General features: G+C 48.5%; 2 protein-coding genes across 5 annotated transcripts in view; one reads left to right on the top strand and one right to left on the bottom strand.

Annotated features, from left to right (window-relative positions):
• Positions 1-22,726, top strand: part of COPG2 (coat protein complex I subunit gamma 2) — a 122,069-nt gene that overhangs the window by 73,270 nt on the left and 26,073 nt on the right. The window contains exons 13-21 of one of the 2 annotated variants that reach the window (XR_016231046.1): positions 6,611-6,706; positions 7,000-7,243; positions 9,726-9,801; positions 10,571-10,674; positions 11,269-11,394; positions 12,449-12,511; positions 12,901-13,040; positions 13,924-14,095; positions 20,428-20,520. Coding sequence is in view for 1 of the 2 variants with exons in the window: in XM_070071310.2 (XP_069927411.1) it covers positions 6,611-6,706; positions 7,000-7,243; positions 9,726-9,801; positions 10,571-10,674; positions 11,269-11,394; positions 12,449-12,511; positions 12,901-13,040; positions 13,924-14,095 (1,021 nt within the window). In the remaining variant the exon portion in view is untranslated. The remainder of the gene's footprint in view (positions 1-6,610; positions 6,707-6,999; positions 7,244-9,725; positions 9,802-10,570; positions 10,675-11,268; positions 11,395-12,448; positions 12,512-12,900; positions 13,041-13,923; positions 14,096-20,427; positions 20,521-22,726) is intronic. The other variant, XM_070071310.2, reaches the window with a different exon arrangement.
• MEST (mesoderm specific transcript) overlaps positions 14,823-22,726 on the bottom strand; it is an 80,584-nt gene continuing 72,680 nt past the window's right edge. For all 3 annotated transcript variants that reach the window (XM_089328591.1, XM_089328593.1, XM_089328590.1), the window contains exon 13: positions 14,823-16,055. In XM_089328591.1, coding sequence (XP_089184717.1) covers positions 15,994-16,055 — 62 coding nt within the window. In that variant the 3' untranslated portion in view covers positions 14,823-15,993. The remainder of the gene's footprint in view (positions 16,056-22,726) is intronic.

The following is a 22,726-nucleotide window of genomic DNA, read 5'->3' as shown; positions in this document are numbered from 1 at the left end:
TCTTGTCATGAGTTGCCAAGGCTATGGAAGCCTTTTGAGTTCACCAACTCCATTCTTATTTAGACAAGGTCATAGTCAAAATGGAAGTCCTCTCTTCCCTTCAGAGAAAGGTACCTCCTTCTCTGATGGCCCATTCTTTCCACTGGGGTCTCACTCGCAGAGATCTTTCGTTGAGGGTTTTTTTTTCCCCCCAGAGTGTCTTGGCTTTCCATGCCTAAAATACTCTCATGGGCTCTTCAGCCATATCTGAATGCCTTAATGGCTGATTCTGAGGCCAGACTGCTATTTAGGACATCTGCCATTCTATGAGTCTGCTGTGTATCCCACTTCCCATGTTGGATCGTTTTCTCCTTCTTAATTCTATCAGATAGTATTAGCAGACACTGGTCTTGTTTATGTGATCTCTTTGACCTATCATTGTGATCAATTGTGAACTGAAATTGATCACTTGGACTAGTGAGATGGCATTGGTACATGCTGCTTTGATGGGATTGAATTGGAATCCCCTGGCACGGTTCTAACTCTACCATTTGGGGCAAGTCAGATTGAGCATGTGCCAAACTGTACATCTCCTCCCTCTCTTATTTGCACTCTTATATTTAACAGAGATCACTTTTCAGTTAAATTTAAACACCTAAGAATAATTGTGTGTTAATTACAGAGTTCAACCAATAGTATTAAGTATGACAAAAAAAAATACTAAAAGGGATAAAGCATTAAGTTATTCATCAACAGTCAGAATAAGGGCTGATCAAGTCACTGTTTCTCATAGTGTCCACTACTTCCTTCTAAAAACTTTATGCAAACATACACGATTGTTTAGGAAGGAAATAAAGAAGGGAAATGGATATTTTGGGGATGCAGACTTGAGGAGTCAGGGTGCATCCTGAATTTTGAGATATATCAAATAGCACCAAAACTTTTTAAAATAAACCAACTTACTGTAGGGTCTGTTTAAAACTTTGTTTACTTGTTTTTGTTTTTATTTTTTGCCTTTTCTGACATTTGGGAGTTCAATATTGAGTTAACATAAAATGGTTATTGTAACATGGAAATTCATCCATTGGGTATCCACATGGAGAAAGAGGAGGATCTTAACCACTCCTCAGTTCATACACTCAGGTCGGTGCTAAATGCATTGTAGATCTAAACGTACAAAAGCAAAAAACATGTTTTAGAGAAAACATAGGTGCACTAGTTAATGATCCTAGAGCCAGAGAAATATGTCTAGAATAAGATACAAGAGGAGATTCTGAGAACTTCGACCTGGTTGACTAAGCATCTAGAGTCTCAAGCAGACTCGCTATGCAGATAATAACTCACAGTCCTCCAGGAAGCAGAGTCAGAGTCGTGATGCGTGGCACACCACAGACCCTAGAACGAGTGTGTCAGTGATGCCACGTTTGGTGAGGATGTCGTTCCAGGCCCTGTCCTGTCGCCCACACCCAGTACTGAGTGGGAGTGTTAGGTTGTCCAGGCTGTGCACAGTCGCCCACGCCCAGTACTGAGTGGGAGTGTTAGGTTATCCAGGCTGTGCGCAGTCGCCCACGCCCAGTACTGAGTGGGAGTGTTAGGTTGTCCAGGCTGTGCACAGTCGCCCACGCCCAGTACTGAGTGGGAGTGTTAGGTTATCCAGGCTGTGCACAGTCGCCCACGCCCAGTACTGAGTGGGAGTGTTAGGTTATCCAGGCTGTGCACAGTCGCCCACGCCCAGTACTGAGTGGGAGTGTTAGGTTATCCAGGCTGTGCGCAGTCGCCCACGCCCAGTACTGAGTGGGAGTGTTAGGTTATCCAGGCTGTGCGCAGTCGCCCACGCCCAGTACTGAGTGGGAGTGTTAGGTTATCCAGGCTGTGTGCAGTCGCCCACGCCGTGTACTGTGAGTGGGGACGCAGTGTACCCTGAGTGGGAATGTTACATTACTGCAGACATTTTGGAAAACTCTGGCAGTATCTCTTCAATCTAAATGAATCTCAACAGTCTCACTCCGCAGTCTATTTTTGAAAGAAAAATGCACACGTACAAGCAGTTGAGTCAGAAGTTTGGAAAGCAGTCTATGGTGGTTAAAAGAATGACCTCTAGAGTCATAACCTCTGGCTTTGGAGGCCAGCGCCGTGGCATGGCAGGTAAAACCCCCTGTGATGTCGGCACCCCATACGGGCACTGGGTCGTGTCTGGCTGCCCCACTTCCAATCCAGCTCCCTGCTAATGTGCCTGGGAAGGCGGTGGAGGATGGCCCAGGTGTCTCTGACATCCATGTGGGTGACCCTAATGAAGCTCCTGGCTCCAGGCTTCATCCTGGCTGAGTCCTGGCCATCGTGGCCATCTGGGGAGTGAACCAGCGGATGGAAGACCTCTCTGGCTCTCCTTCTCTCTCTATAACTCTGACATTCAAATAAATAAATAAATCTTTTTAAAAATCTCTGGGTTTAAAATCTGAAACACATGTTAGACATGTGACTTCAGGTGAGTCACACAAATTCTTGCTGCCTCAGCTTCCTTAGCTGAACTATGGAAGTGATCACATCCCTCACTGAGAAGTCTAACTGGGATCATGCTGAGCCAGTGTGTTTCAGCTTAGTTTCTGTTGCTGTTTCATGTGTGTAGAGTATACAAAGAACTACACGTACAAAGTGATCTTCTAATGTCTGTACACACAGAGTAGTTGAGTACAGACTGGGCTATTTGCATTCATTCTCTTCTTTTATACCTTTCAGTGCAGTTTACATGAATCTTCGGAAATCTGACCAGAGTCATTTGTTTCAGGTTGCTTTCCCCTGCACATTAATCATTTGCAGATGGACTGCAGATCTAAATATATGAGAGCAAAACCACTTCAGCATGGTGGTTTGCGTGTGTTAATATGTTTACGTGTATTTATTAATGGGACACCGTGTGATCTTTAGATACATGTGTACAATGTGTGACATCAGTGTGAAGTCAGGGTGAGGTGAGTGTGTCCATCGCTTCAAACATTTAACATTTCTTTATGGTGAAAACACCCAAAATCCTGTCTTCTAGATGGCTTGTCTTAGAGAGGCAGATGGTACACGACATCATTAGTCACGCTGTTGTGTACTAGAATGCTAGAATTTATTTTTTAAAGATGTATTTATTTATTGGAAAGGCAGAGTTACAGAGAGAAGGAGAGACAGAAACGGAGAGACTTTCCATCCACTGATTCGCTCCCTAGATGGCGGCAACAGCCAGGACTGGGCCAGGCCAAAGGCAGGAGCCAGGAGCTTAATCCGGGTCTCCCACATAGGTGCAGGGGCACAAGTACTTGGGCCATCCTCCACTGCTTTTCCAGGCCATTAGCAGGAAGTGGAGCAGCCGGAACTTGATCCAGTACCCATATGGGATGCCAGCATCACAGGCGGCAGCTTTTCCCACTGTGCCACAATGTTGGCCCCAAATTTCTTACTCCTGTGTAGCTATAATTTAATCCCCGCTAATCAGTCTCTCTCCCCATCTTTCCTTCCCCGCTTACCTCTCCAGCCTCTCATAATCACTGTTATAGTTTTAACTTCCAATATAATATTTTTTTATGTGTAGACCTTTATAATGATTCCAGAAGTCAGAATGATACAAAGAAGTATATTTAGGAAAGCATTGCTTTCTTTCTTTTTTTTTTTTAATTTTTTTGACAGGCAGAGTGGACATGAGAGAGAGAGACAGAGAGAAAGGTCTTCCTTTGCCGTTGGTTCACCCTCCAATGGCTGCCACGGCCAGCGGCGCTGCGCTGATCCGAAGGCAGGAGCCAGGTGCTTCTCCTGGTCTCCCATGGGGTACAGGGCCCAAGCACTTGGGCCATCCTCCACTGCACTCCCTGTCCACAGCAGAGAGCTGGCCTGGAAGAGGGGCAACCGGGGCAGAATCCGGCGCCCCGACCGGGACTAGAACCCAGTGTGCCGGCGCCGCTAGGCGGAGGATTAGCCTAGTGAGCCGGGGCACCGGCGGCATTGCTTTCTTTCATAGCTCTTCCAGCACTCTCCTAAGTGACCAGCTCTGCTGCTCTCGGGTTTGTAAGGCACAAGGGATACTCGTGTGCTTCTTATTCTCTTCTACTGTCAATGGAAGAGAGCATCCTATATGTGCTCTTTTGCACTTTGCCCTTTCAGCACCAACAGTTTATACCGGAAATCACTGTATTCAGTTCACAGGGATATCTCATTGGTTTCACAGCTGCACAGGACCCCGGCAGGTATATGTGATGTCGTTTATTAAACATTGTGCGGTTGTCAGTAATGCTGGTGTGGGTACCGTGTGTGTATGTTTTCTTCTAAAACAGTGGTGGTGTATCCTCATCGCAATTTCCTTTGAGTCCATGTGCTAGGTTGAAAGATAAATAAGTAGTTTGTAGAGAATGCCAAGTTCTACCCGTGATGTATGAAGAATGGTGGTTTTCCCATAGTAGCGTATGTTATTAAGCTCTGGATGTTTTGCCATCTTTTTGGTAAAAAATACTATTTCAGTGTGGTTGTAATATGAATTTTTTTAAATTTATTTATTTGAAAGGCAGAGACAGAGATTGGGGTAGGTTATCTTCCAGGTGCTGGCTCACTCCTCAAATGCCTGCAATAACCAGGGAGGAGCCACGCTGAAGCCAGGAGCCAGGAGCTCCATCCTGGTCTCCCAGGTGTGTGGCAGGAGCCCTAGTCCGTGGACCAACATCCACTGCCTTTCTAGGTGCATTAGCAGAAAGCTGAATGGGAAGCAGAGTGGCTGAGACTCAGACCAGCACTCCAGTGAGGGATGCAGGTGTTCCGAGTGTCGGCTTAACCCATTGCATATAGTGTGTGTTCCCAAGATGTCTTAATCTGTTCAAATCTAGTTTTGTGCCTCTGAAGGATGTTTTACACTATCTTTATATTGGTTTTGAGTGTTTTCTAAATACTTATTCCTAAATGTTTTTGCTGTGATTATGTGTATTTAAGCCACTGTATCTTCTAACTTGTATGATTCATGTATGTGAATGTTAGTGTTTTTGTATGTTAATTTTATATCCTGCTACCTTGCTGAATTATTGAGTTTTATCATTGATTCTCTAGGGTTTTCATGTCATCTGAAAATACAGGGTTTTTCTTCTGTTACTTGTTCCTATAACTTTTTTTCTGTACTTGAATTGACTAACATCTCCAGAACACTGTTAAATACTAGTGGCATCCTTGCACTATTTCTAACCTTAAGAAGTGCCTCTTGGTGTTCCTTATAAAGTAGTATGCTAGCATTAGGATATATACATATATATATATATACACACACGCATATACATATATATTATATACTTTAGCTTATGGAATTATCCATCCATATTTCTGATTTTTAAGAATTGTTTTTAGGATTGGGTGTTAGATTTTACCAAAGCCTTTTCAGCATTTTGGATATAATTAGCCTGTTTGGACTCATTAATATGATAAATAATATTAATCAGTTTTCTAATGTTGACCATCCTTGTAATTTTGGTATAAATCATCATCATAGTATATTATTTTCTAACTGTAGTGTTGGAGTTTGTTAGCTGATCTATTGCTTGGGCTTTTCACATTAATATTTATAAATTTTTTCAGTCTGTAATTTTTCTTTCTGTGTATAAATGCCATCTTTATTAGGTTTAGGTGTCATTGCTTCCTGAAAAGATTATGAACATTTTGTTTTATGATGTGTGCTTTGAGACACTGTGTTTGGATATGCGGCTCTCCGGTTGCTGGGAGAGAGTCCTCAGTTCTCCAGGGGTCTCTGCACTTCTGCAGATCTTGCAAGTTAGGCACTAACTGTCCCTTATTTCCTGCCATCCCCGCCCTGCTCCCACTGTGTAGTACAAGGTGTGTTCTGGCCTTAGCAGAGAGAGAGACTCTCCCTGAAGTAAAGGGCGGTTTCCTTACAGCTCCAGAAGAAACAGTGCTGTCTCCGGAGCGGACGCAAACGCGCTCCGTAGCTGGTAATGTCCTTCGGAGCAGGGGAGAGCCGTGCCTGCTGCCCACGGTGGACACGCCTGTGGCACTCCGCAGGGTTCCTACCTGTGATGCAGCCCCCTGCAGAGCCACAGGCTACCTGGCTTCTGGAAACCAGCCCCAAAGGCTGCTCCTCTGGCTCCCGCTGTTGCTCTGGTTAGCTGTCTTTCATCTCTGACCCAGCATCCATGAAATTTTGGCTGGTAAATTTATTAACTAGAAGAAGCGTAAAATCTCATAGCCCTCACCCCCTTTGACAATGCTCTTTAAGTTGTGCCTAAAAACCATTTTGTGAAGTAATTCCTTGTAGCTTTCTGTATTTCTATGAACGTCAGTCTGTTCAGGCTTTGTATATTTACTGTTCCCTTTAAGGAGTTTTCTACACTTGCTTACTTGGGGCAGAGACATGGGATCTCTTTAATATAATAAACTTCATTTTTAATTTTCTTTTGCGGTCTTCTCATCTTCTTGCTTACCTTTCGTGAAGAAGCATCACTGTCATTTTAGGTTAGAGTGCCTTCTTGGCTTACAGCAAATAATGGGCAAAGCATGTTTAGCAGCTCGAGTTACAAAGGTGACTGTCTGTTCTGTGTTTGTTTTCATAAGTGGCGGTTGGACAGTGACTACAGATGTGCGTGTTCTGCACCCCTTCCCGCAGGTGGTGGTCGTACAAGCAATCAGTGCCCTCTGTCAGAAGTACCCTCGGAAGCACAGCGTCATGATGACCTTCCTGTCCAACATGCTTCGCGATGATGTAGGTACACTGCTTTCCGACCACGGGAAGTGACTCTCAGATTCTTAAGATTGCTGGGCTTAAGGTTTCACAGTGTTTTAAGTACATTTCTTCACGATCTCACCATGCCGCTCAAGCAGTAGCCTCAATTCTGGTTGCTGTTTCGTCATTACTAGACAGCACGTTGCTTTGCTTGTTTCTTTCTTTCAGGGAGAGAAATGAGATTTGAGTTGGTTAGCGTGAGCCTTGGAGTGTAAGCACTCCTCTAAAAGTGTCCTTAGAGTGAATGACAGTCTCCTCTTCCCTTCTGCCAGGGAGGCTTTGACTACAAGCGGGCCATCGTGGACTGCATTATCAGCATTGTGGAAGAGAACCCTGAGAGTAAAGAGGCAGGGCTGGCCCACCTGTGTGAATTCATTGAGGACTGCGAACACACTGTTCTGGCCACCAAGATTCTACACTTGTTGGGCAAAGAGGGCCCCAGAACCCCCATCCCCTCCAAGTATATCCGCTTTATTTTTAACCGGGTTGTCCTGGAGAATGAGGCTGTCAGAGCTGGTGAGTCATTGGAACACTGATAGTGAAGTAACTTGATCTTCTGAAATGCTGAACTCAAAAGGATGGTAATGACATTGGAAAATCCAGTTGCAAGATCTGTTTGACAGTAGCATCTTGGAGCAAACTTAGGGCCTAGATATATAGTTTTTTTTTTTCTTTTAAATACTTATTTATTTATTTGAAAGTCAGAGTTACCCAGAGAAGGAGAGGCAGAGGGAGAGGTCTTCCATCTGCTGGTTCACTCCCCTGTTGGCTGCAACAGCCAGTGCTGTGCTGATCTGAAGCCAGGAGCCAGGAGCTTCCTCCTGGTCTCCCACATGGGTGCAGGGGCCCAAGGACTTGGCCCATCTTCTACTGCTTTCCCAGGCCATAGCAGAGAGCTGGATGGGAAGTGGAGCAGCTGGGTCTTGAACCAGCACCCATATGGGATGCCAGCACTGCCGCTGGCGGCTTCACCCGCTGCGCCACAGACAGGCCCCAGGCATATATTTATTTATACTACAGTGCCCATCCTGATTTTTGCCTTATATTAGAGATAAAGAACCCTTGGCTTTCCAGATGTAGAATTTGTGTGCATATTTATTTTTTTAAAGTACTCTTCAGCTGAAATCACTTCTTCCCACTTAGCATATGAACTGGTCAAATTCCCATGAAAAATGTGACCCAGGGGCAGGGTTGTGGCACAGGGAGTTAGGCCCCAGCTGGGGATGCCTGCGTCCCGATCAGTGGGCCTGGCTTCAAGTGCCAGTTCCACCTCAGCTCCCAGTTTCCTGTTCTTGCACACCCTGGAAGACAGCAGGCTCAGAGACTTGGGTTCCTGCCTCCTGTGAGAGACCAGGACTGAGTTCCTGTCTCCCGGCTTGGAGGCTGTTGTGAGCATCTTGGGAGTGAGCCACTGGATGGGAGATCTCCCTATGTCTGTCTGCGTCTTTGCCTTTCAGATGTTTGTAAAGTAAACCCTCATGTGAGCGTTTGTTTCTCATTTACTACTGACTGCTCTGTTGCCTCTGAGATAAACTTGAAGTTGACTTACTCTCCTCAATTCAATACAATCTGGCCCTTTCCTTTAAAAATCCTCTGAAGCTATTTTTTTTATTACTTACAAACTAGTGGGAAATTAAGCTAGACACTTTAAAGTTCTTATTTTTGTTCCCCTCTTGGTCAGTTTCGAGGTACTGTTGACTAGACACTCCGTAAAACCTTGTCCCCTAGTTTCCCTAGGAGCCTGCATTTTTCTGTCTTTCCTGTTTTACATATGGAGATTCTCTTCCCAGGCTGTTCCCTTAGGTTATTTAGTTGTCTTTAAAGATTTTGTTACACATTATTCCTGGTGCTGTTTTCAGACTCTGCTAATATGCTGTGACATTCCAGTAGTGTCCTGAATTTGTATTTCCAACTACTGAAGGCACCTCAAATTCAGTCTAAGCCAAGCCATAATCCTCACCGCTATGTCCACTGAGAAACTTACCCACTGTTTCACAGCTCCCTCTGATCTTCAGCGAAGCTCTGTCAACTCTGTCCCCTTAGCACTATTTCATCTCCTCTGCTCTGTATCCTCCTGGGTGCTGACTTAGGCTGTCAGCCTTCGGATGCCTGACCCATGAGGCTGCTTCTGCTCTCACAAATATCCCAGTCCATTTTCAGTGCTATGCAGAGTAAAATACTCCTTCAAATACAGTCTGTCCCGTAGTTAATAATGGCTGGGGTTAACCACACCCTGTTTCTGTCTTACCTCTCCTGCACGCAGCCTGTACCGTCACAGCTCATGCTGTCTGCTCTGAGCAGAGGTGTTTGGACTTGCTGGGCTCCTGCCTCAAATATTCTTACTTTGACTTTTCCCTCTGGCTAACTCTGCTTGTTCTTCAAATTTTAGTGCAAAGAAGTGCCAGCTTCCTCTCTTACTTTTCCACCACCAATTCTGATTTTAATTCTCTTCTGTTCACTCACATAGCACCCTGGATATAGTTCTACCATGGACTTCCTGTGCCATTTTGTAATTATCTCTTTACCTGCCTTTTGCACTAGAATATAACTCTTTGAGGTCAGACACCATTTTACCTTTCTATCCCTGGTATCTAGCACAGTTCCTGACAAACTTAGGTGAGCAGTGAATCTTTGTTGAATGAGAGGAATTTTAGTAGTAGATGTTCTTGGTATGCCTGGGGTTAGTTGTTTGCCTTTAGAGCTTGATAACATTAAATGATTTATTAATGGGGGTGGTGGGATGGCAGTGTAGCTCATACAGAAAATATATATGCTGCTTTTTCCTCAGTGCATGGAGTATTTTCTATTCAGAGCTTTCTTGGGCCTGCAAAATTCTATTTATGCTTAAGTGTGTCAAAGAAGTAAGATCAGGAAACATTCAGTGAAACAAGAGCATTTCCCTCTAGCAAACATGGGATGCTTCTGTAAGTCTTTTAAATGCTGTGGCCTCACCCTGAGAGACTAGTACTTACGCTCCTGCATGTACGCTTCATTGTAGCTGCTGTCAGTGCTTTGGCAAAATTTGGGGCTCAGAATGAGAATCTTCTCCCAAGCATCCTTGTACTCTTACAGAGGTAAGTACAAGACTGTATTTTTTTTTTTTTAATTATAAGAATTCTACAAAGACCTCAAGGCACCATATTGGATGCATTGCAGGGTCTAAGCATGGAGCTTAGTCAGGGGCAGATGACATACCCTTTCTCTCCCTAGTAATTATGTATGTGCTAGGTACATGCCAAATTTGTCTTTGGATTTCTCTTACATTATTTTGGGAAACTGACTTAAAATTATGTACATCAATTTGTAAAACAGAGGCTTAACTTCAAAGAGCTCTTAAGCAAGTCATCATACAGAGTTGAAAATATTAGCTTTTCATGATCTGTGTGATTCGCTAGTCAATGGGGAAAAGCCTGGCTTTAGTAAATACTCTGTGATAGGATCTTGTAATTAAAGCAGATAAATCACAGGCTAAAAGCTGGCTGGTAAAAAAAAAATGCTTTTGGGTTCTGGATGCTATATATCTTCTTAGTATCATTGGAAAGTGTGATATTCCCATTTGTTACCTATAGAGAAATCTGAAGTTTCCATCGGGGCTACGTGGTTAGAGTCAGATGGATCCCAGCTGCTCTTTCCTGTTACTGTGCTCCTAGTTGTTCCAGTGCCTGCTTACATACGTGCTGCTGTTCATGGTAACAGGATTTTTTTAGTAATTCAGAACAGTGCCCAAGATTTGTGGAGCGTGCAGGAGCCAGTGTTGGCTGCCGTTGAAGTCTCTTCTAAAGGTGGTATCCGAGGACCTAACCTGTCTGGAGGGTGCTGTGCCATGCTCGTTCTCCCTGGCAGGTGCATGATGGATACTGATGATGAGGTGCGGGACAGAGCCACCTTCTATCTGAACGTGCTGCAGCAGAGGCAGATGGCCCTCAATGCCACTTACATCTGCAATGGTCAGTGAAAGCCACGACTCGACATAAAGATACTTTTGTTCCCCTAAGGTGTTTTGGAAGCATGTTTCACTGTGGTTTGCGAATGAGTTTACTCCGCTAGGCAAACGCTTGGTATTTTGTCTTTGGATGTACTTCCTTTTCTAGAGAAACCTGTGTTCACAAGGGTGTTTTCTTATTTGCTATTGGTAATTCGTATGAAACAATCTATAAGGATTTCCGTCCTAAAGTACAAAAGAGCCTAAAGAGTATTGCTTCTTCCAGTGCTCCTTGAAGTCCCCCTTGGATGGGTTAACGTTTTCCCTTTTCTTACGCTATCGTTGCCCCCACATGGCTCACTGATGTTCTTTTCTGGGCGGTGCTTACATTTGGTTGAAAATTTTTATGCTCTGTTACCATGTTTCCTTGAATAAAATAAGACAGTTGATAAGTTTATATAGCAGCCTTACACAATAGCCTTTATTTTTAATTATTTAGGTTATAAAACCTATAGCTGTACTTTGCTCTTTGTTCAGAAAGCTAATATTATAGATTTAGACCTGCCTGTATCCAAGGATTGACAGGAGGCTATCATGCTAACTTCTCTGTTTTTCACAGGTCTGACGGTGTCTGTACCAGGGATGGAGAAGGCTTTACACCAGTACACGCTGGAACCTTCAGAAAAACCCTTCGACATGAAATCAGTTCCTCTGGCCATGGCTCCTGTCTTTGAACAGAAGGCAGGTAATGAGGACAGTCAGCTCTGCTAGGTTTCCTGTGTGTGAGCAGCTTTTCAAATATTAGCATATTTTCTTCAATACTTATTTTTATTGTCACTCCCCCAAATTTTTTTTAAAGATTTATTTATTTGAAAAGCAGAATGAGAGAGAGAGAGAAATTCTCCATCCACTGGTTCGTTCTCCAAATGGCCACAAGAGTCAGTTCTGGGCCATGCTGAAGCCAGGGCAATGAACTGCGTCCCACATGGGTGCGAGGCCCAAGCACTGGGGTCATCTTCTGCTTCCTTCTCAGGCAGGGAACTGGAAGTGCAGCAGCTGGGACTCGAACCAGCATTCCAGTATAGGATACATGTGTCGCAAATGGCAGATTAACCTGCTGCACCACCATGCCAGCCTCATTCCCAAATATGTTAAGTCTTACGATGACTTTATTAGGTTTTTCTTTAATCTCCTGATTTTTGCTTAGAAGTGAGAATATGAAGAGTGTCCAAAATGGAAAGTTTTTCTTTTCCTGAACGTAGTGCTAGAGCATTAGAAGCCCGTTGCCACTGTGTGTCTCAGAGCAGTAATTGTGCTGTCCCCTCCTATTTCATTTTCTTAATTTTGCTATTAGAGATGGTTTTCAAAGGTATAGGACAAATATCTGACTTTAAAACAAAGAGGAAGGAAGAAAGTGTCTAGTGGTGAGAATACAGAACTGGGAATGATAGATCTTATGTTTAATTTTCAGCATTTTCAGTTTTTCTTTTGATTCTATATAGTGATATTTCCTATTTTGATCCTGAAAATATTTGTTTTATAGATTGTTCCTCCTTTTATGAGTATTTGCTTTTGGATGTGCCAGTCCATTTAAAGCAAAATCTATGTTAGGACTTACTTCACTATTTCAAAACATATGCTCACTGAATACATTTTAATTTGAATGTGCCCCCCCCACCATTTGACACAGGCCCTATCGGTATGATTCAGTAATAGCTCAGTATGTATCTGCTGGAAGCTTCTACTCATTGCATACTGTCTGTGCTGTTCACTTGATTGCTCCTATCTGTATTTTATAGAAATTACACTTGTGGCTACGAAGCCCGAGAAGTTGGCTCCTTCCAGACAAGACATTTTCCAAGGTAGGATTTGATGAGTAGAAACATTGATCCTGCGCCTAGGCACTGTCAACATAGTAAGGTCTTCCCTACATGGCAGAAAATCGTAGGTCATAGCTGCTGAGGCTACCGAGTTCCCGTGGAGGACTTGCTAACTTACTACGACTGTTGTTTTATATGTATCTTGTTGCTGAACAGGGAACGCAAATTCTTAGAAACTGGGAATTTAGTTTTTTCTCTTTTAGTAATTCAATGTATAAACTCCTGTACTTAAACAGGTTCTTTAACTGCAGCTTGGGGACATCCGAGTTGAGTGTTCAGCTACAGTGAGGCGATGGAAGCTAAAGCGTTTCGGGCATCCAGAGTAAATTCCCTGCCTTTTGTCTGACGTGCCTTTCCTTTCTCCGTGCTAGAACAACTGGCGGCCATTCCCGAGTTTATGAACCTAGGGCCCTTGTTCAAGTCCTCTGACCCTGTTCAGCTGACAGAAGCAGAGACAGAGTATTTTGTTCGCTGTATCAAGCACATCTTCACCCACCACATCGTGTTCCAGGTGAGAAGCCGCCGGGGCTCCTGCAGGGACCCAGCGTAGACTGGTAAGCTGTGGGACAAGTGTCACTCCCTTTGGATGTAGGATTCTAGTTCTTTTGTAGAGAATTAACTTGGCAGCATCTCATATTTTCTCAGCACCAGAGATTGCTTCATAGGATGGGTAACTTGTAATGGTTAAAATCCAGGAGGACATAGAATGGAAATGTCTGAGGTTGGACAACAAAGTATAACCTATTTAAAAAAAAACATTTTATATCAGGGTAAATCAAATGGATTGATCAGAGAGCTTACTGTTGGGCATCAGATTTGTCTTTAAGTTAAGCTCAGTCTCAGGGAGGAGAAACTGATGAATAAGGTAAAGAAAAGACCTCGAGACCAAGACTATTCATGTTACCTACAGGAAATCTTCAAAGAGACCCATAGTACAGTTCATTTTCCACTTTTTTTTTTTTTTTTAAAAAAGATTGTTATTTACTTGAAAGGCAGAGTGACAGAGAGGGCTAGACAGAAAGATCTGTCTGCTGGCTTACTCCCCTAATGACAGCAATGGATGGGGTTGGGCCAGGCCAAAGCCGGGAGCCTGGAACTCCATCCTGGTCTCCCACGTGGGTTGTAGGAGCCCAGCTACTTGGGCCGTCTTCCGCGGCTTTCCCAGGTGCATTAGCAGAGCGCTGGGTCGCAAGTGGAGCAGCTGGGACTTGAATCAGTGCTCTGATACGGGATGCCAAGCCTCTGTGCCACAGTGCCAGCCCCTCCCCCCCCACTGTGTAACTTAGAGAAGGTACAGGGGGCACCAGAGCCGAGGCATAGGTTACTAGTGGGAAGGAACAACTTGTTGGAGTCATCTCTTTTCTTCACACCTTTTCCATCTGCCGACTTTTCAGTTTGACTGCACCAATACTCTCAATGACCAGCTACTGGAGAAGGTAACAGTGCAGATGGAACCGTCAGACTCCTGTGAGGTGCTGTGCTGCATCCCAGCCGCCAGCCTCACTTACAACCAACCAGGAATCTGTTACACCCTCGTCCGTTTGCCTGATGACGACCCCACAGCAGGTACTAACCCCAGAGGGGAGGAGATACTTCTATGGCTAAGATGGCCATACTTCTTAAGCTCTTACAATGTGGGGACACGTGGTCAGGCGTCAAGAATATAGTTCTTTTCCAGAATTTAATGTAGTGATGGTGGGTGTGTGTGTGGGTGTGCGCGTGTACACATGTATGCTTGTAAAACTGGAGGGAATGGTAACTTTAAAAACTAAGTGAGTAAAATTTGCTGAATGTTTAATCTTAAAAGTGAAACTGAATATATACAGTGGTAGTCCAGTAAAGGAACTCGGGCTTTCTGTTGGAACATCAAAACTATTGATGAAGGTTTGCACCCCTCATGGCTCCTTGAAGGATCCTGGCCTGTTTCTTTCAGTGCATCTAGGAAAACTTCAACATTTAGTAAATTATTGGCAATGTAAAAATACATAGTTTGTGAAGGGTTTGTAGCATAAGGCTGATGACTGAGCACCCGTGAGAAATGCTGTCTTTCTCTACTTGATGCTACCCAGTTGGGGTGGGGAGGGGGAGTGCTGCTAAGAGAGAGCCAGCTGCTGGTGCCGAGGGCAGCATTTACGAATCTGGGGATTTGGGAAGGTCTTTGATCTCTCATATGTCAGATATTTGTTGTGCTTGATTTCTTTACCCCATTTTCCCAGCTGAGTTCTTCTCTTCCCATATTCACTGCAAAACACAAAATTACGCAGTTTTCATAGAAATAAGCACACGTGTCACATTTATATTTTGAACAATTTTTTACTTCTAATAAGTACAGGAAAGTCGGAGGTTAACAAAATTAACAAACACTGGGGAAGTTACAGAGTTACAAGAAATCAAAAAAGTTCGAGTAAGCCATTTTCCCTGGCCAGCATTCCGTGACATCTGGGGCTTAGCCTGCCTTCTCGTGGCCCTCTCCTGACTGTCTTCTTCGGTGGGGGTTCCTGGGAGCCCCTGCCCAGTCTTGTCTGGATGGGGTCATGGACCAGGCTGCTCAGACTCCAGCACGAGGTAGATTCAAGTTGGCACCATTGCTGAGTCTGAGTCCCAGGGCGGCCCCTCCGGCCCTGGTTGGAGCTGCACGTCTGCTCTGCAGTTGCCCTGGATCCACAGCCCCCGGGTGGGAAGGCACTGTCCTATCCAGCCTCCAGTGTTTCTCCTGTGAGCTTCATTTAGGCCACCTGGCTTTAACCTCTAACTACCTCCTTTAGCCCTTTGTGAGGTTTTTCTAGCTCCTTTTCCTTGTACCTTCACTTTCTTTCCGGCTGTTTCTCTCTCATTAGATTCGTCTGAAGGGTGCCCACGGGCCAGCAATGAAGCTGGCCGAACATTTAGGTGAAGCTACTTTTCTTTACCCTTGTTCCAGACTAGTACCTGGGCTCAGCCTTAAATGTAGCCCCGTGGCTTCTGCCATCATGCTGGGAGACTCTCTACTTTTTCTTGTAGCCATCTCACCTTTTGAAAAAATTGCTCCCCCTATTTTTAAGTTTGTTTTTTAGGGGATGCCACTACTGAATTTCAGAGGGAGGTAAACTGCTGAACCCATTGAAGAATCCTGCCCTTCCCAGTGGAGAAAACCATTCCCTCCCCCAGGTTCACTTTGATCATGGATAACTCAGGTACTCACAGCCCAGGGAGCGGCAGTAACAGAACCCAACCAATGCAGTTGTACAATACTAAAATGCACAAAACAACAATACTGAAATTACAGAAGTTACATAGATTACTATATTCTAGGAAAACAGCAACAACAGAAAACATGTCCACCGTGAGAGGAATAGAGGAGATGTTCTCGCCCCTCTTCTTTTTAAAACAGTTTTTAGAAATTAGCCCAGAGGTTTCAACCTTTGGTCTGCTGGCTATGGACTCTTTTGCTTGACGGTTGAGTTTTATTTATAAAAATTTGGTGTTTAGAGAATTAAAAGTTTCCTTATCAGTGCCAGAATGTAGTTACCAGGTCTTGTCTGTGCGTCTTGGAGGAAAAAAGTAGAATTGTGTTTCAAAACTGGGACCTACAAACTTTGGCTACCAGTTAATTTATATTTCACCCGTCCGATAGCTGTTTACAAACAAACTCCTTTCTATTCTTTAGTTTTAGTCAGAAATCTAAAATTTGTAATCTGTGGCCAATCCAAAGGGTTAGCTTTGCAGTGGAAGAAGTGAAGTACCAGAGCATAGATGGTAACAGGAGTCTTCCCCCTTTCTCTCTGTTTTGCATTTCCCCTTCTAGCCATCACCTCAGAACCTCTGCACTGCCCCTGCAGGGCTCCTCTCAGAACCGCTTTCCTTGTAACCACAGGGGAAACCCAGGTTGTGATCTTTTCTAGCTCGAAAACAGCAGAGTAGAATAGCAAGGAATACTGGTTTTAGCAAGCTATTTGAATTCCTGGCCTGCTGCATGCTACCTGGGACCTTGAACCAGTTATTTGATTTGTGTAAACCTGGTAGGATATCTATAAAGATGAAATGAAATGAAATGAGATGATTAGCATGGCCCCAGACACAGGGTATTTGATCAATCAAAGCTGTTACTGTTTCATTTTGAAACTCTCCGCTTCCTGCCCCTTGTCCTCGTCAGCACATCCAGTTTCCCGCTGTTCAACAGACACTCGCCCTCCAGGCCCCTCAGTTCGCCTTTCCTTCCACGGTGTCTGAACCTTTGCTGCTCCCATTGATTTATAAATGCACAAAAATCTACCTTGTCTGGAAAACATTTGCTTTAAGTAAACACCACGATATGTGGGCAGTTTGTTGAAAAAGTTGATCTCCTCTCCTCCAAGAATTCCTCACTTACCCGGACCATGTCAGAAAAGCATTCGAGGCGGCATTCCTGTGTCGCATCCACTCTCAATGAGCAGCTTTCCTTCCTGGGCGCTTACTGGGCCGGTCCAGTGTGTGGGACGTTCTGCCAGGGGTTCCTGCAGAGGCCCCTCCCTGTCTAACCGCTCTGTCCCACCTCCTGTGCAGACCACAGAGCCAAGGGCCATTTTTATTATTGGACCATTAGGCTTTACTGCATCATGTTTTTCAGCCTCTCAACCCATTCCAACAAATGCCAGTCGCTCAGTTGGAAGTCTTCCATAGAAGATACCCGTACCGAGATCACCGAGTTTGTTTTCTCTGTTCATTACAAACACTGTCTGTCATGTGACAGTTCATCGTTCTTTCATCTGACTTCAGTTAATGAGCCCATCTCTCCAGAACGTCACTGCACTGTGGTATACCCACGCATTTTCATTTTTTCACCTCAGGGAAAACCCCTGTCCGGTGCCTCCCAGGCACTGTGCACTCTGTCATTGAGTGGACGTGTGAACTCCTTTCCTGACCTGCTGTCCGTGTTGAGAACGAGCGTGTAACACACCTGTGGCCTAGGCCATGGGACTTTCTGAGGACTGCTATTGCGGGTCCCCTTGGCACTGCCCTGCAGAAACGAGCCTTTGTGATCAGGCCTTCTCTGACCACCTGATGCGATGCAGAGCCAACAGCCTCCTTACCGACAGTTTCTTTCCATAGACGTTTGCTGTTTGCCTTCGTCTCCTGCTCTAGATCAGGCTTACATGGTTACAGGACCGGTCTTGTTAACCCTTTCGAGACCCTTCTCTGACGGTGGGTGCTCGCCCTATCTGCAGCCTCATCCCCTTTATCCTCCCGATGCTCTTTGGCTCCCCGGTTCTCTCGCCCACACCATCGGCTCGTCCTCCACGGCCTATTCCATCCGATTCCCAGTCATATCCTACTTTGTGGTCACTGCCAGGCCGTCTTGGCACAGCTCATTCCCTGGCCCTCTCAACATGCCTTCTCCCTCTTAGTTCTCAAGTTACATCTCCTCTTTCTTTTATTCTTACCCACTGGGCTGCCCCCTACCCCCACCTGTCATGCTCTCACCCATCCTGTCCCGCACTCAACTGCTGGGCCCAGGTTGGCAAATCCTGCTGCCGCCTCCTCTCCTGCAGGACAGGCGACCATCACACCTCCCCCTGCCCCCACCCCCAGGCAGCGATGCAGCCGGCCTCCCAGGGTCACCACCTCCTAGACCCATCCCTGCACCTGTCCTGCTGCCAGCGCCACACAGACCCCACTGCATCCACGCACCCCAGCCAGCGGCCCCTGCTCAAGCCCCCGTGGCCCCGGGTGAGGGTTCCCTCCGGCTCCGCACAACCTCACGTTTCTCTGTGGATCCTTTCTTTCCCATTTTGAAAATGCACTCTGGGAGCACCTGCCTCATTTTCTCCCACCCGGCCCACATCTCTCTTCTCTCTCAGGCCCCCCTCGGCCCAGCGTCACCTGACACGACGCCTCCTCACACTCCTCCCTCATCAAGATGCTGCCCTCCCTGTCCCCTCATCCCTGCCTCCCTCCCAGGCACAGCCACCACCGCCCTGTCCTCACCCACACGCCTGTCTCAGCCTCACTGCTCACTCAGCCCCCACCCCTCCCCCACCCCCGGGTGCCTGTCGGCTACATCCACGTGCTCGCTGTCAGCCTCGTCGTCCTGTCTCACAGGCCCTTCCCCCGCGTCTGACAGTCTAGACTCTGGTGCCCCAGCTCCCAGCACCTCTGCCCCCACTCCCCTCCACCAGGGACCCTCACCCGGGGTGCACGGCCCCCAGGCGGCCCATTGCACTCAGCCTCTGGGGTCGGGTGTTGCTGCTGTTTGTGGCTCTTTGGGTTTCAGTTGCTGTGAGCAGGACTCTGTCCCCTCCCCCCCCATGTGTAGCTAGGCCTCCTGGGGCCCTGCCCGCAGCCCCACCCGGGGCATCACTGCTGTGGACGCCACCTCCCCTCCCTGTGTCCCTCTTACTGCATTTGCTCTCCTCACCCCTGGACCTCAGCGCTCCCCTCTGCTGGGGGCCCCTGCTCTGGGCCTGGAGCCTCCTGGCTCCCCCATTCCCTCCCTGCACGCCACTCCACCCCGTCTGAATGAGAATTGTGCTTTGTTGCACATCTGGCCCCAACCCTCATGCCACCAGCTGACTGGACTCACAGGTGTTCACTGTCAGCATCTTTGGCCCCAGCTGGTCCCTCTGGGCACTCACTCTTGTCCCTCTTCCTTAGCACATAGCACTCCTGTCTTTGAACCCAGCAGAAAACTCCTTGGTCCTCTTTTCTCCTGTTTCCTCTGAAGCAGCCTCTGCCTCCCCGCCCCGCCTGAACTGCCTCTCTCGCCTCTCTAGGTGGAATAGGGGGTCTCCGGGCCTTCACTCATCCACCTCAACGCTAGACAGACTGTCCACAAATTCATGTCCTCTCGATACCTACTGATTGGCTCCCACCTTCCACAACCCCCACTGCTCCTAACCTTGCCTTCCTCTCCAACGCAGGCAGCCCCAACCCCATCCACGCCCCTGTTCCCACCACCAGTCTTCCGCCGCTCGATCAGTAGTGAAGAGCCCGGCCCAGACTTGCATCTTTCCAGCCTCATTCAGTGCTTTGCGAGCACCCATCCCTCCCGCCCACCACAACCAGCCCTGTACTGCCTGTGCCTCCCTGAGCCGAGACCGCCCTCCAGGCCTGTGACCTTGACCTAGTTGCCTACCCTGGGCCCTTCCCCTCCCCTTCCTCCTGCCGCTGCCTGGCCTGTCTCCCGTCCACTGCGTCTTTCAGGGGGTACCTTTTGCAACTCTGCATGCTCTAGGTGACCTCCTGCCGTACTGCGTCATGGCCACACATTCACACTCCCGTGTCCTTGTCACACGTGACCCACTCCCTCCTGCCTGCTGGCCGGCCTGTGACTCCCAGACGCATTGCTCTTGGCTCCGTGGGGTGTGCACTTCTTGGAGCACCCTCCCTGCCTAGGCTCTTTTCCAGCCTCTCCCTTTGCTGCCTTCCCTTCTGGAAGTACCCCCTCCTGTCTCGGGATCTTCCGTCGATTCCAGCCACCCCTTCCTCCAGCTCTCCCGTTCCAACCTTTCCCATCCTTCCCTCTTCCTGTCTCCTCCGCGGGTTCCTCTCCCCATCACTTCCCTTTGCCCCCAGGAGGACCCCTGCCCCCCACGCTCCTCTAAGGCCCTTGCTTCCGCTCACTCTTGGCTGCACTACTTTAACCGTTGCTGTGTTCCAGTCTGAAGACCCCTTCGTAGTAGGGACCACTCTCCTCTTGTTTTCCCTGCTCCCTGTCAAATGGATGAGGCCTGAGAAAGCAAACTCCCCAAACCATACTCCTTCCACTGGGGCCTCCCCTGGGCCAGCGTCCTGGTGATCTCACCTTGACCCTTCTAACCTGTGCGGCCCTCCTCCCTCACGAGTCTGACTGCGGCACCCTTGAAACCAGAAGCACACATCGAAGAGTCGCTCTGAAACGTCCATTCTGCGTTAGTTCCTAATGGCTCCTCTGCCGTCTGCAGGCACACCTCTGCCCGCACGCTGCACTCAGCATGAATCCATCCCAGGCCTGCGCTGACCTACGCGTGCTCTCCGCAGGTGCCGGTGTCGTCTCGGTGAGCAGCTGCCCGGTTTCCTCCCTTTACCCCGAGTCACGCTGGCCTCTGTGCTCTCTCCTAAGGAAAAACTTCTCCAAACCACTAGACGTTTGCTTCTCTAAGGAAAAGCTTTGCCTCTCTTCTGTGTTCTGCTCCTGTACACTGACCTTGATACCACCCATTCCACTGACTTCCCCCGAGAACTGTGAACTCCCTTAATTTGGGAGGCTGGACTCCGTCTTCCCCCTTTCCAGACTTTTCCCTCTACAGAGCTTGACCCACCACAAACTCGTGACATTCTTTGCCGTCTGCAGAGCCTCCTGCCGCTTTGCTTTTCCAGCAAACACCCGCTCCAACTCATAAGCCACACAGCACTCTGGCTCGGCACCCAGGTCCACAGGGGATGCAGAGTTCCCCCTCCCACCACCCAGCTGTCTGTCAGTCTCCAAGGGCCCCTCCTCTATTTGCAACACCCACCGTTCCTCCTGTGCACCTTCACGTGCAGGACAGACGTGGGAATCTCTTCCGTGACAGCGGGTGCATTCCTGATCTTCCCTACCGATGTCACCAAAGCCAGCCGCTCTGTCCCCAACTTGCCGAACTGAACCCAGTTCACCCGTCACTTCTCAGCATGCGCTCTTCTGCCATGGCGTTGCCAGGGTGCCACACCTTGGTCCACGACCGCATCCTCCCTGGGCCTCATCCCCCTCCCGCGTCCTCTCTCGCCTGACTTGCACCGTGCTCTTTCTCCTGTATGCGTTCTGTCGTGCACTGTGCCCCACGTGCTGGACAGTTTCTGGATTCTCTGTTCACCTTCTTCTTGCTCCTCGCCCTGCCTCCCTGGCCCCATGGTCGCCGCTCTCAGCATGCCCTGCTCTCCGTCACCCTGTGCACGGACTGCACACTCACCTCCTGGGCCTGGGATGTTCCTTTCTCCTGCGTTCCCTCCCCTGGTGCCGTAGCTCTCCTATCTGTCGTACCCCGCCCACCTGCGGCGGTAGTGGCCTCGGTGAGTGCCCTGTCCCAAGTTGCTGCCATGGTGAGCGGGGGTACTCGGCTGCACTGCACCGTGGCCTCCCTCTGCTCCAGGCAGCAGCCCCTGCTCTCGTCTCTCTGGCCTCAGGGTGTGAGCCCCATCCCGCTGCCCTGACCTTTCGTGTCTCCTTTCTTCCCCACCCGGGACAGCGCACTGAGGGAGCACCTGCCTCGGACTCTCCCACCCAGCCCACATCTCTCTTCTCTCCCTCCAGGCCCCCCACGGCCCAGCATCCCCTGACACGGATGCCCCCTTCCCCCTCGTCACACTCCTCCCTCATCAAGATGCTGCCCTCCCTGACCCCTCAGCCCTGCCTCCTCCCAGGCACAGCCACCACCACCCTCACCCACACGCCCACCTCAGCCTCACTGCTCACTCAGCCCCCACCCCACCCCACCCCACCCCCGGGTGCCTGTCGGCTACATCCACTTACTCGCTGTCAGCCTCGTCGTCCTGTCTCACAGGATTTCCCCCGCGTCTGATGACAGTCTGGACTCTGATGCCTCCTGGTGCCCCAGCTCCCAGCACCTCTGCCCCACCCCCACTCCCCTCCACCAGGGACCCTCACCCGGGGTGCACGGCCCCCAGGTGGCCTGTCGCACTCAGCCTCTGGGGTCGGGTGTTGGTGCTGTTTGTGGCTTTTTGGGTTTCAGTCGCTGTGAGCAGGACTCTGCCCCCCCCCCCCCCACCATGTGTAGCTAGGCCTCCTGGGGCCCGGCCCACAGCCCCCTCGGGTGAAGGTGACGGCCACCCCCACCTGGGGCGTCACTGCATGGACGCCTCCTACCCTCCCTGTCCCTCTTGTCGCATTTGCTCTCCTCACTCCTGGACCTCAGCGCTCTCCTCTGCTGGGGGCCCGTGCTCTGGGCCTGGTGCCTCCTGGCTCCCCCATTCCCTCCCTGCACGCCACTCCTACACCGTCTGCAGGAGAGTCCTCCCTTGAGTGCAGGGCTTGTGCCCCGCCCACCTCGCTGAGCGGACTCACAGGTTCGCTGTCAGCGTCTCTGCCCCAGCCTGGTCCCTCTGGGCACTGACCTAGTCCCGTTCCCTCAGCGCCTGCTCTCTTCGGACTGCCAGGGTGCCCTGCAGAGCCCACTCCTCCGAGCCTTGCGCCCCTCCCTGCTTCGGCCTGACAGCTCTGTGAAGCGACTGCGCGCTCTGCGTGGTCTTCCCTGCTCTGCTCTTCCT

Source organism: Oryctolagus cuniculus, chromosome 3 (assembly GCF_051225735.1).
Source record: "Oryctolagus cuniculus isolate XC-2025 breed Fujian yellow rabbit chromosome 3, ASM5122573v1, whole genome shotgun sequence".
NCBI classification, from domain to species: domain Eukaryota; kingdom Metazoa; phylum Chordata; class Mammalia; order Lagomorpha; family Leporidae; genus Oryctolagus; species Oryctolagus cuniculus.
This window is presented reverse-complemented; position numbering and strand designations above follow the sequence as displayed.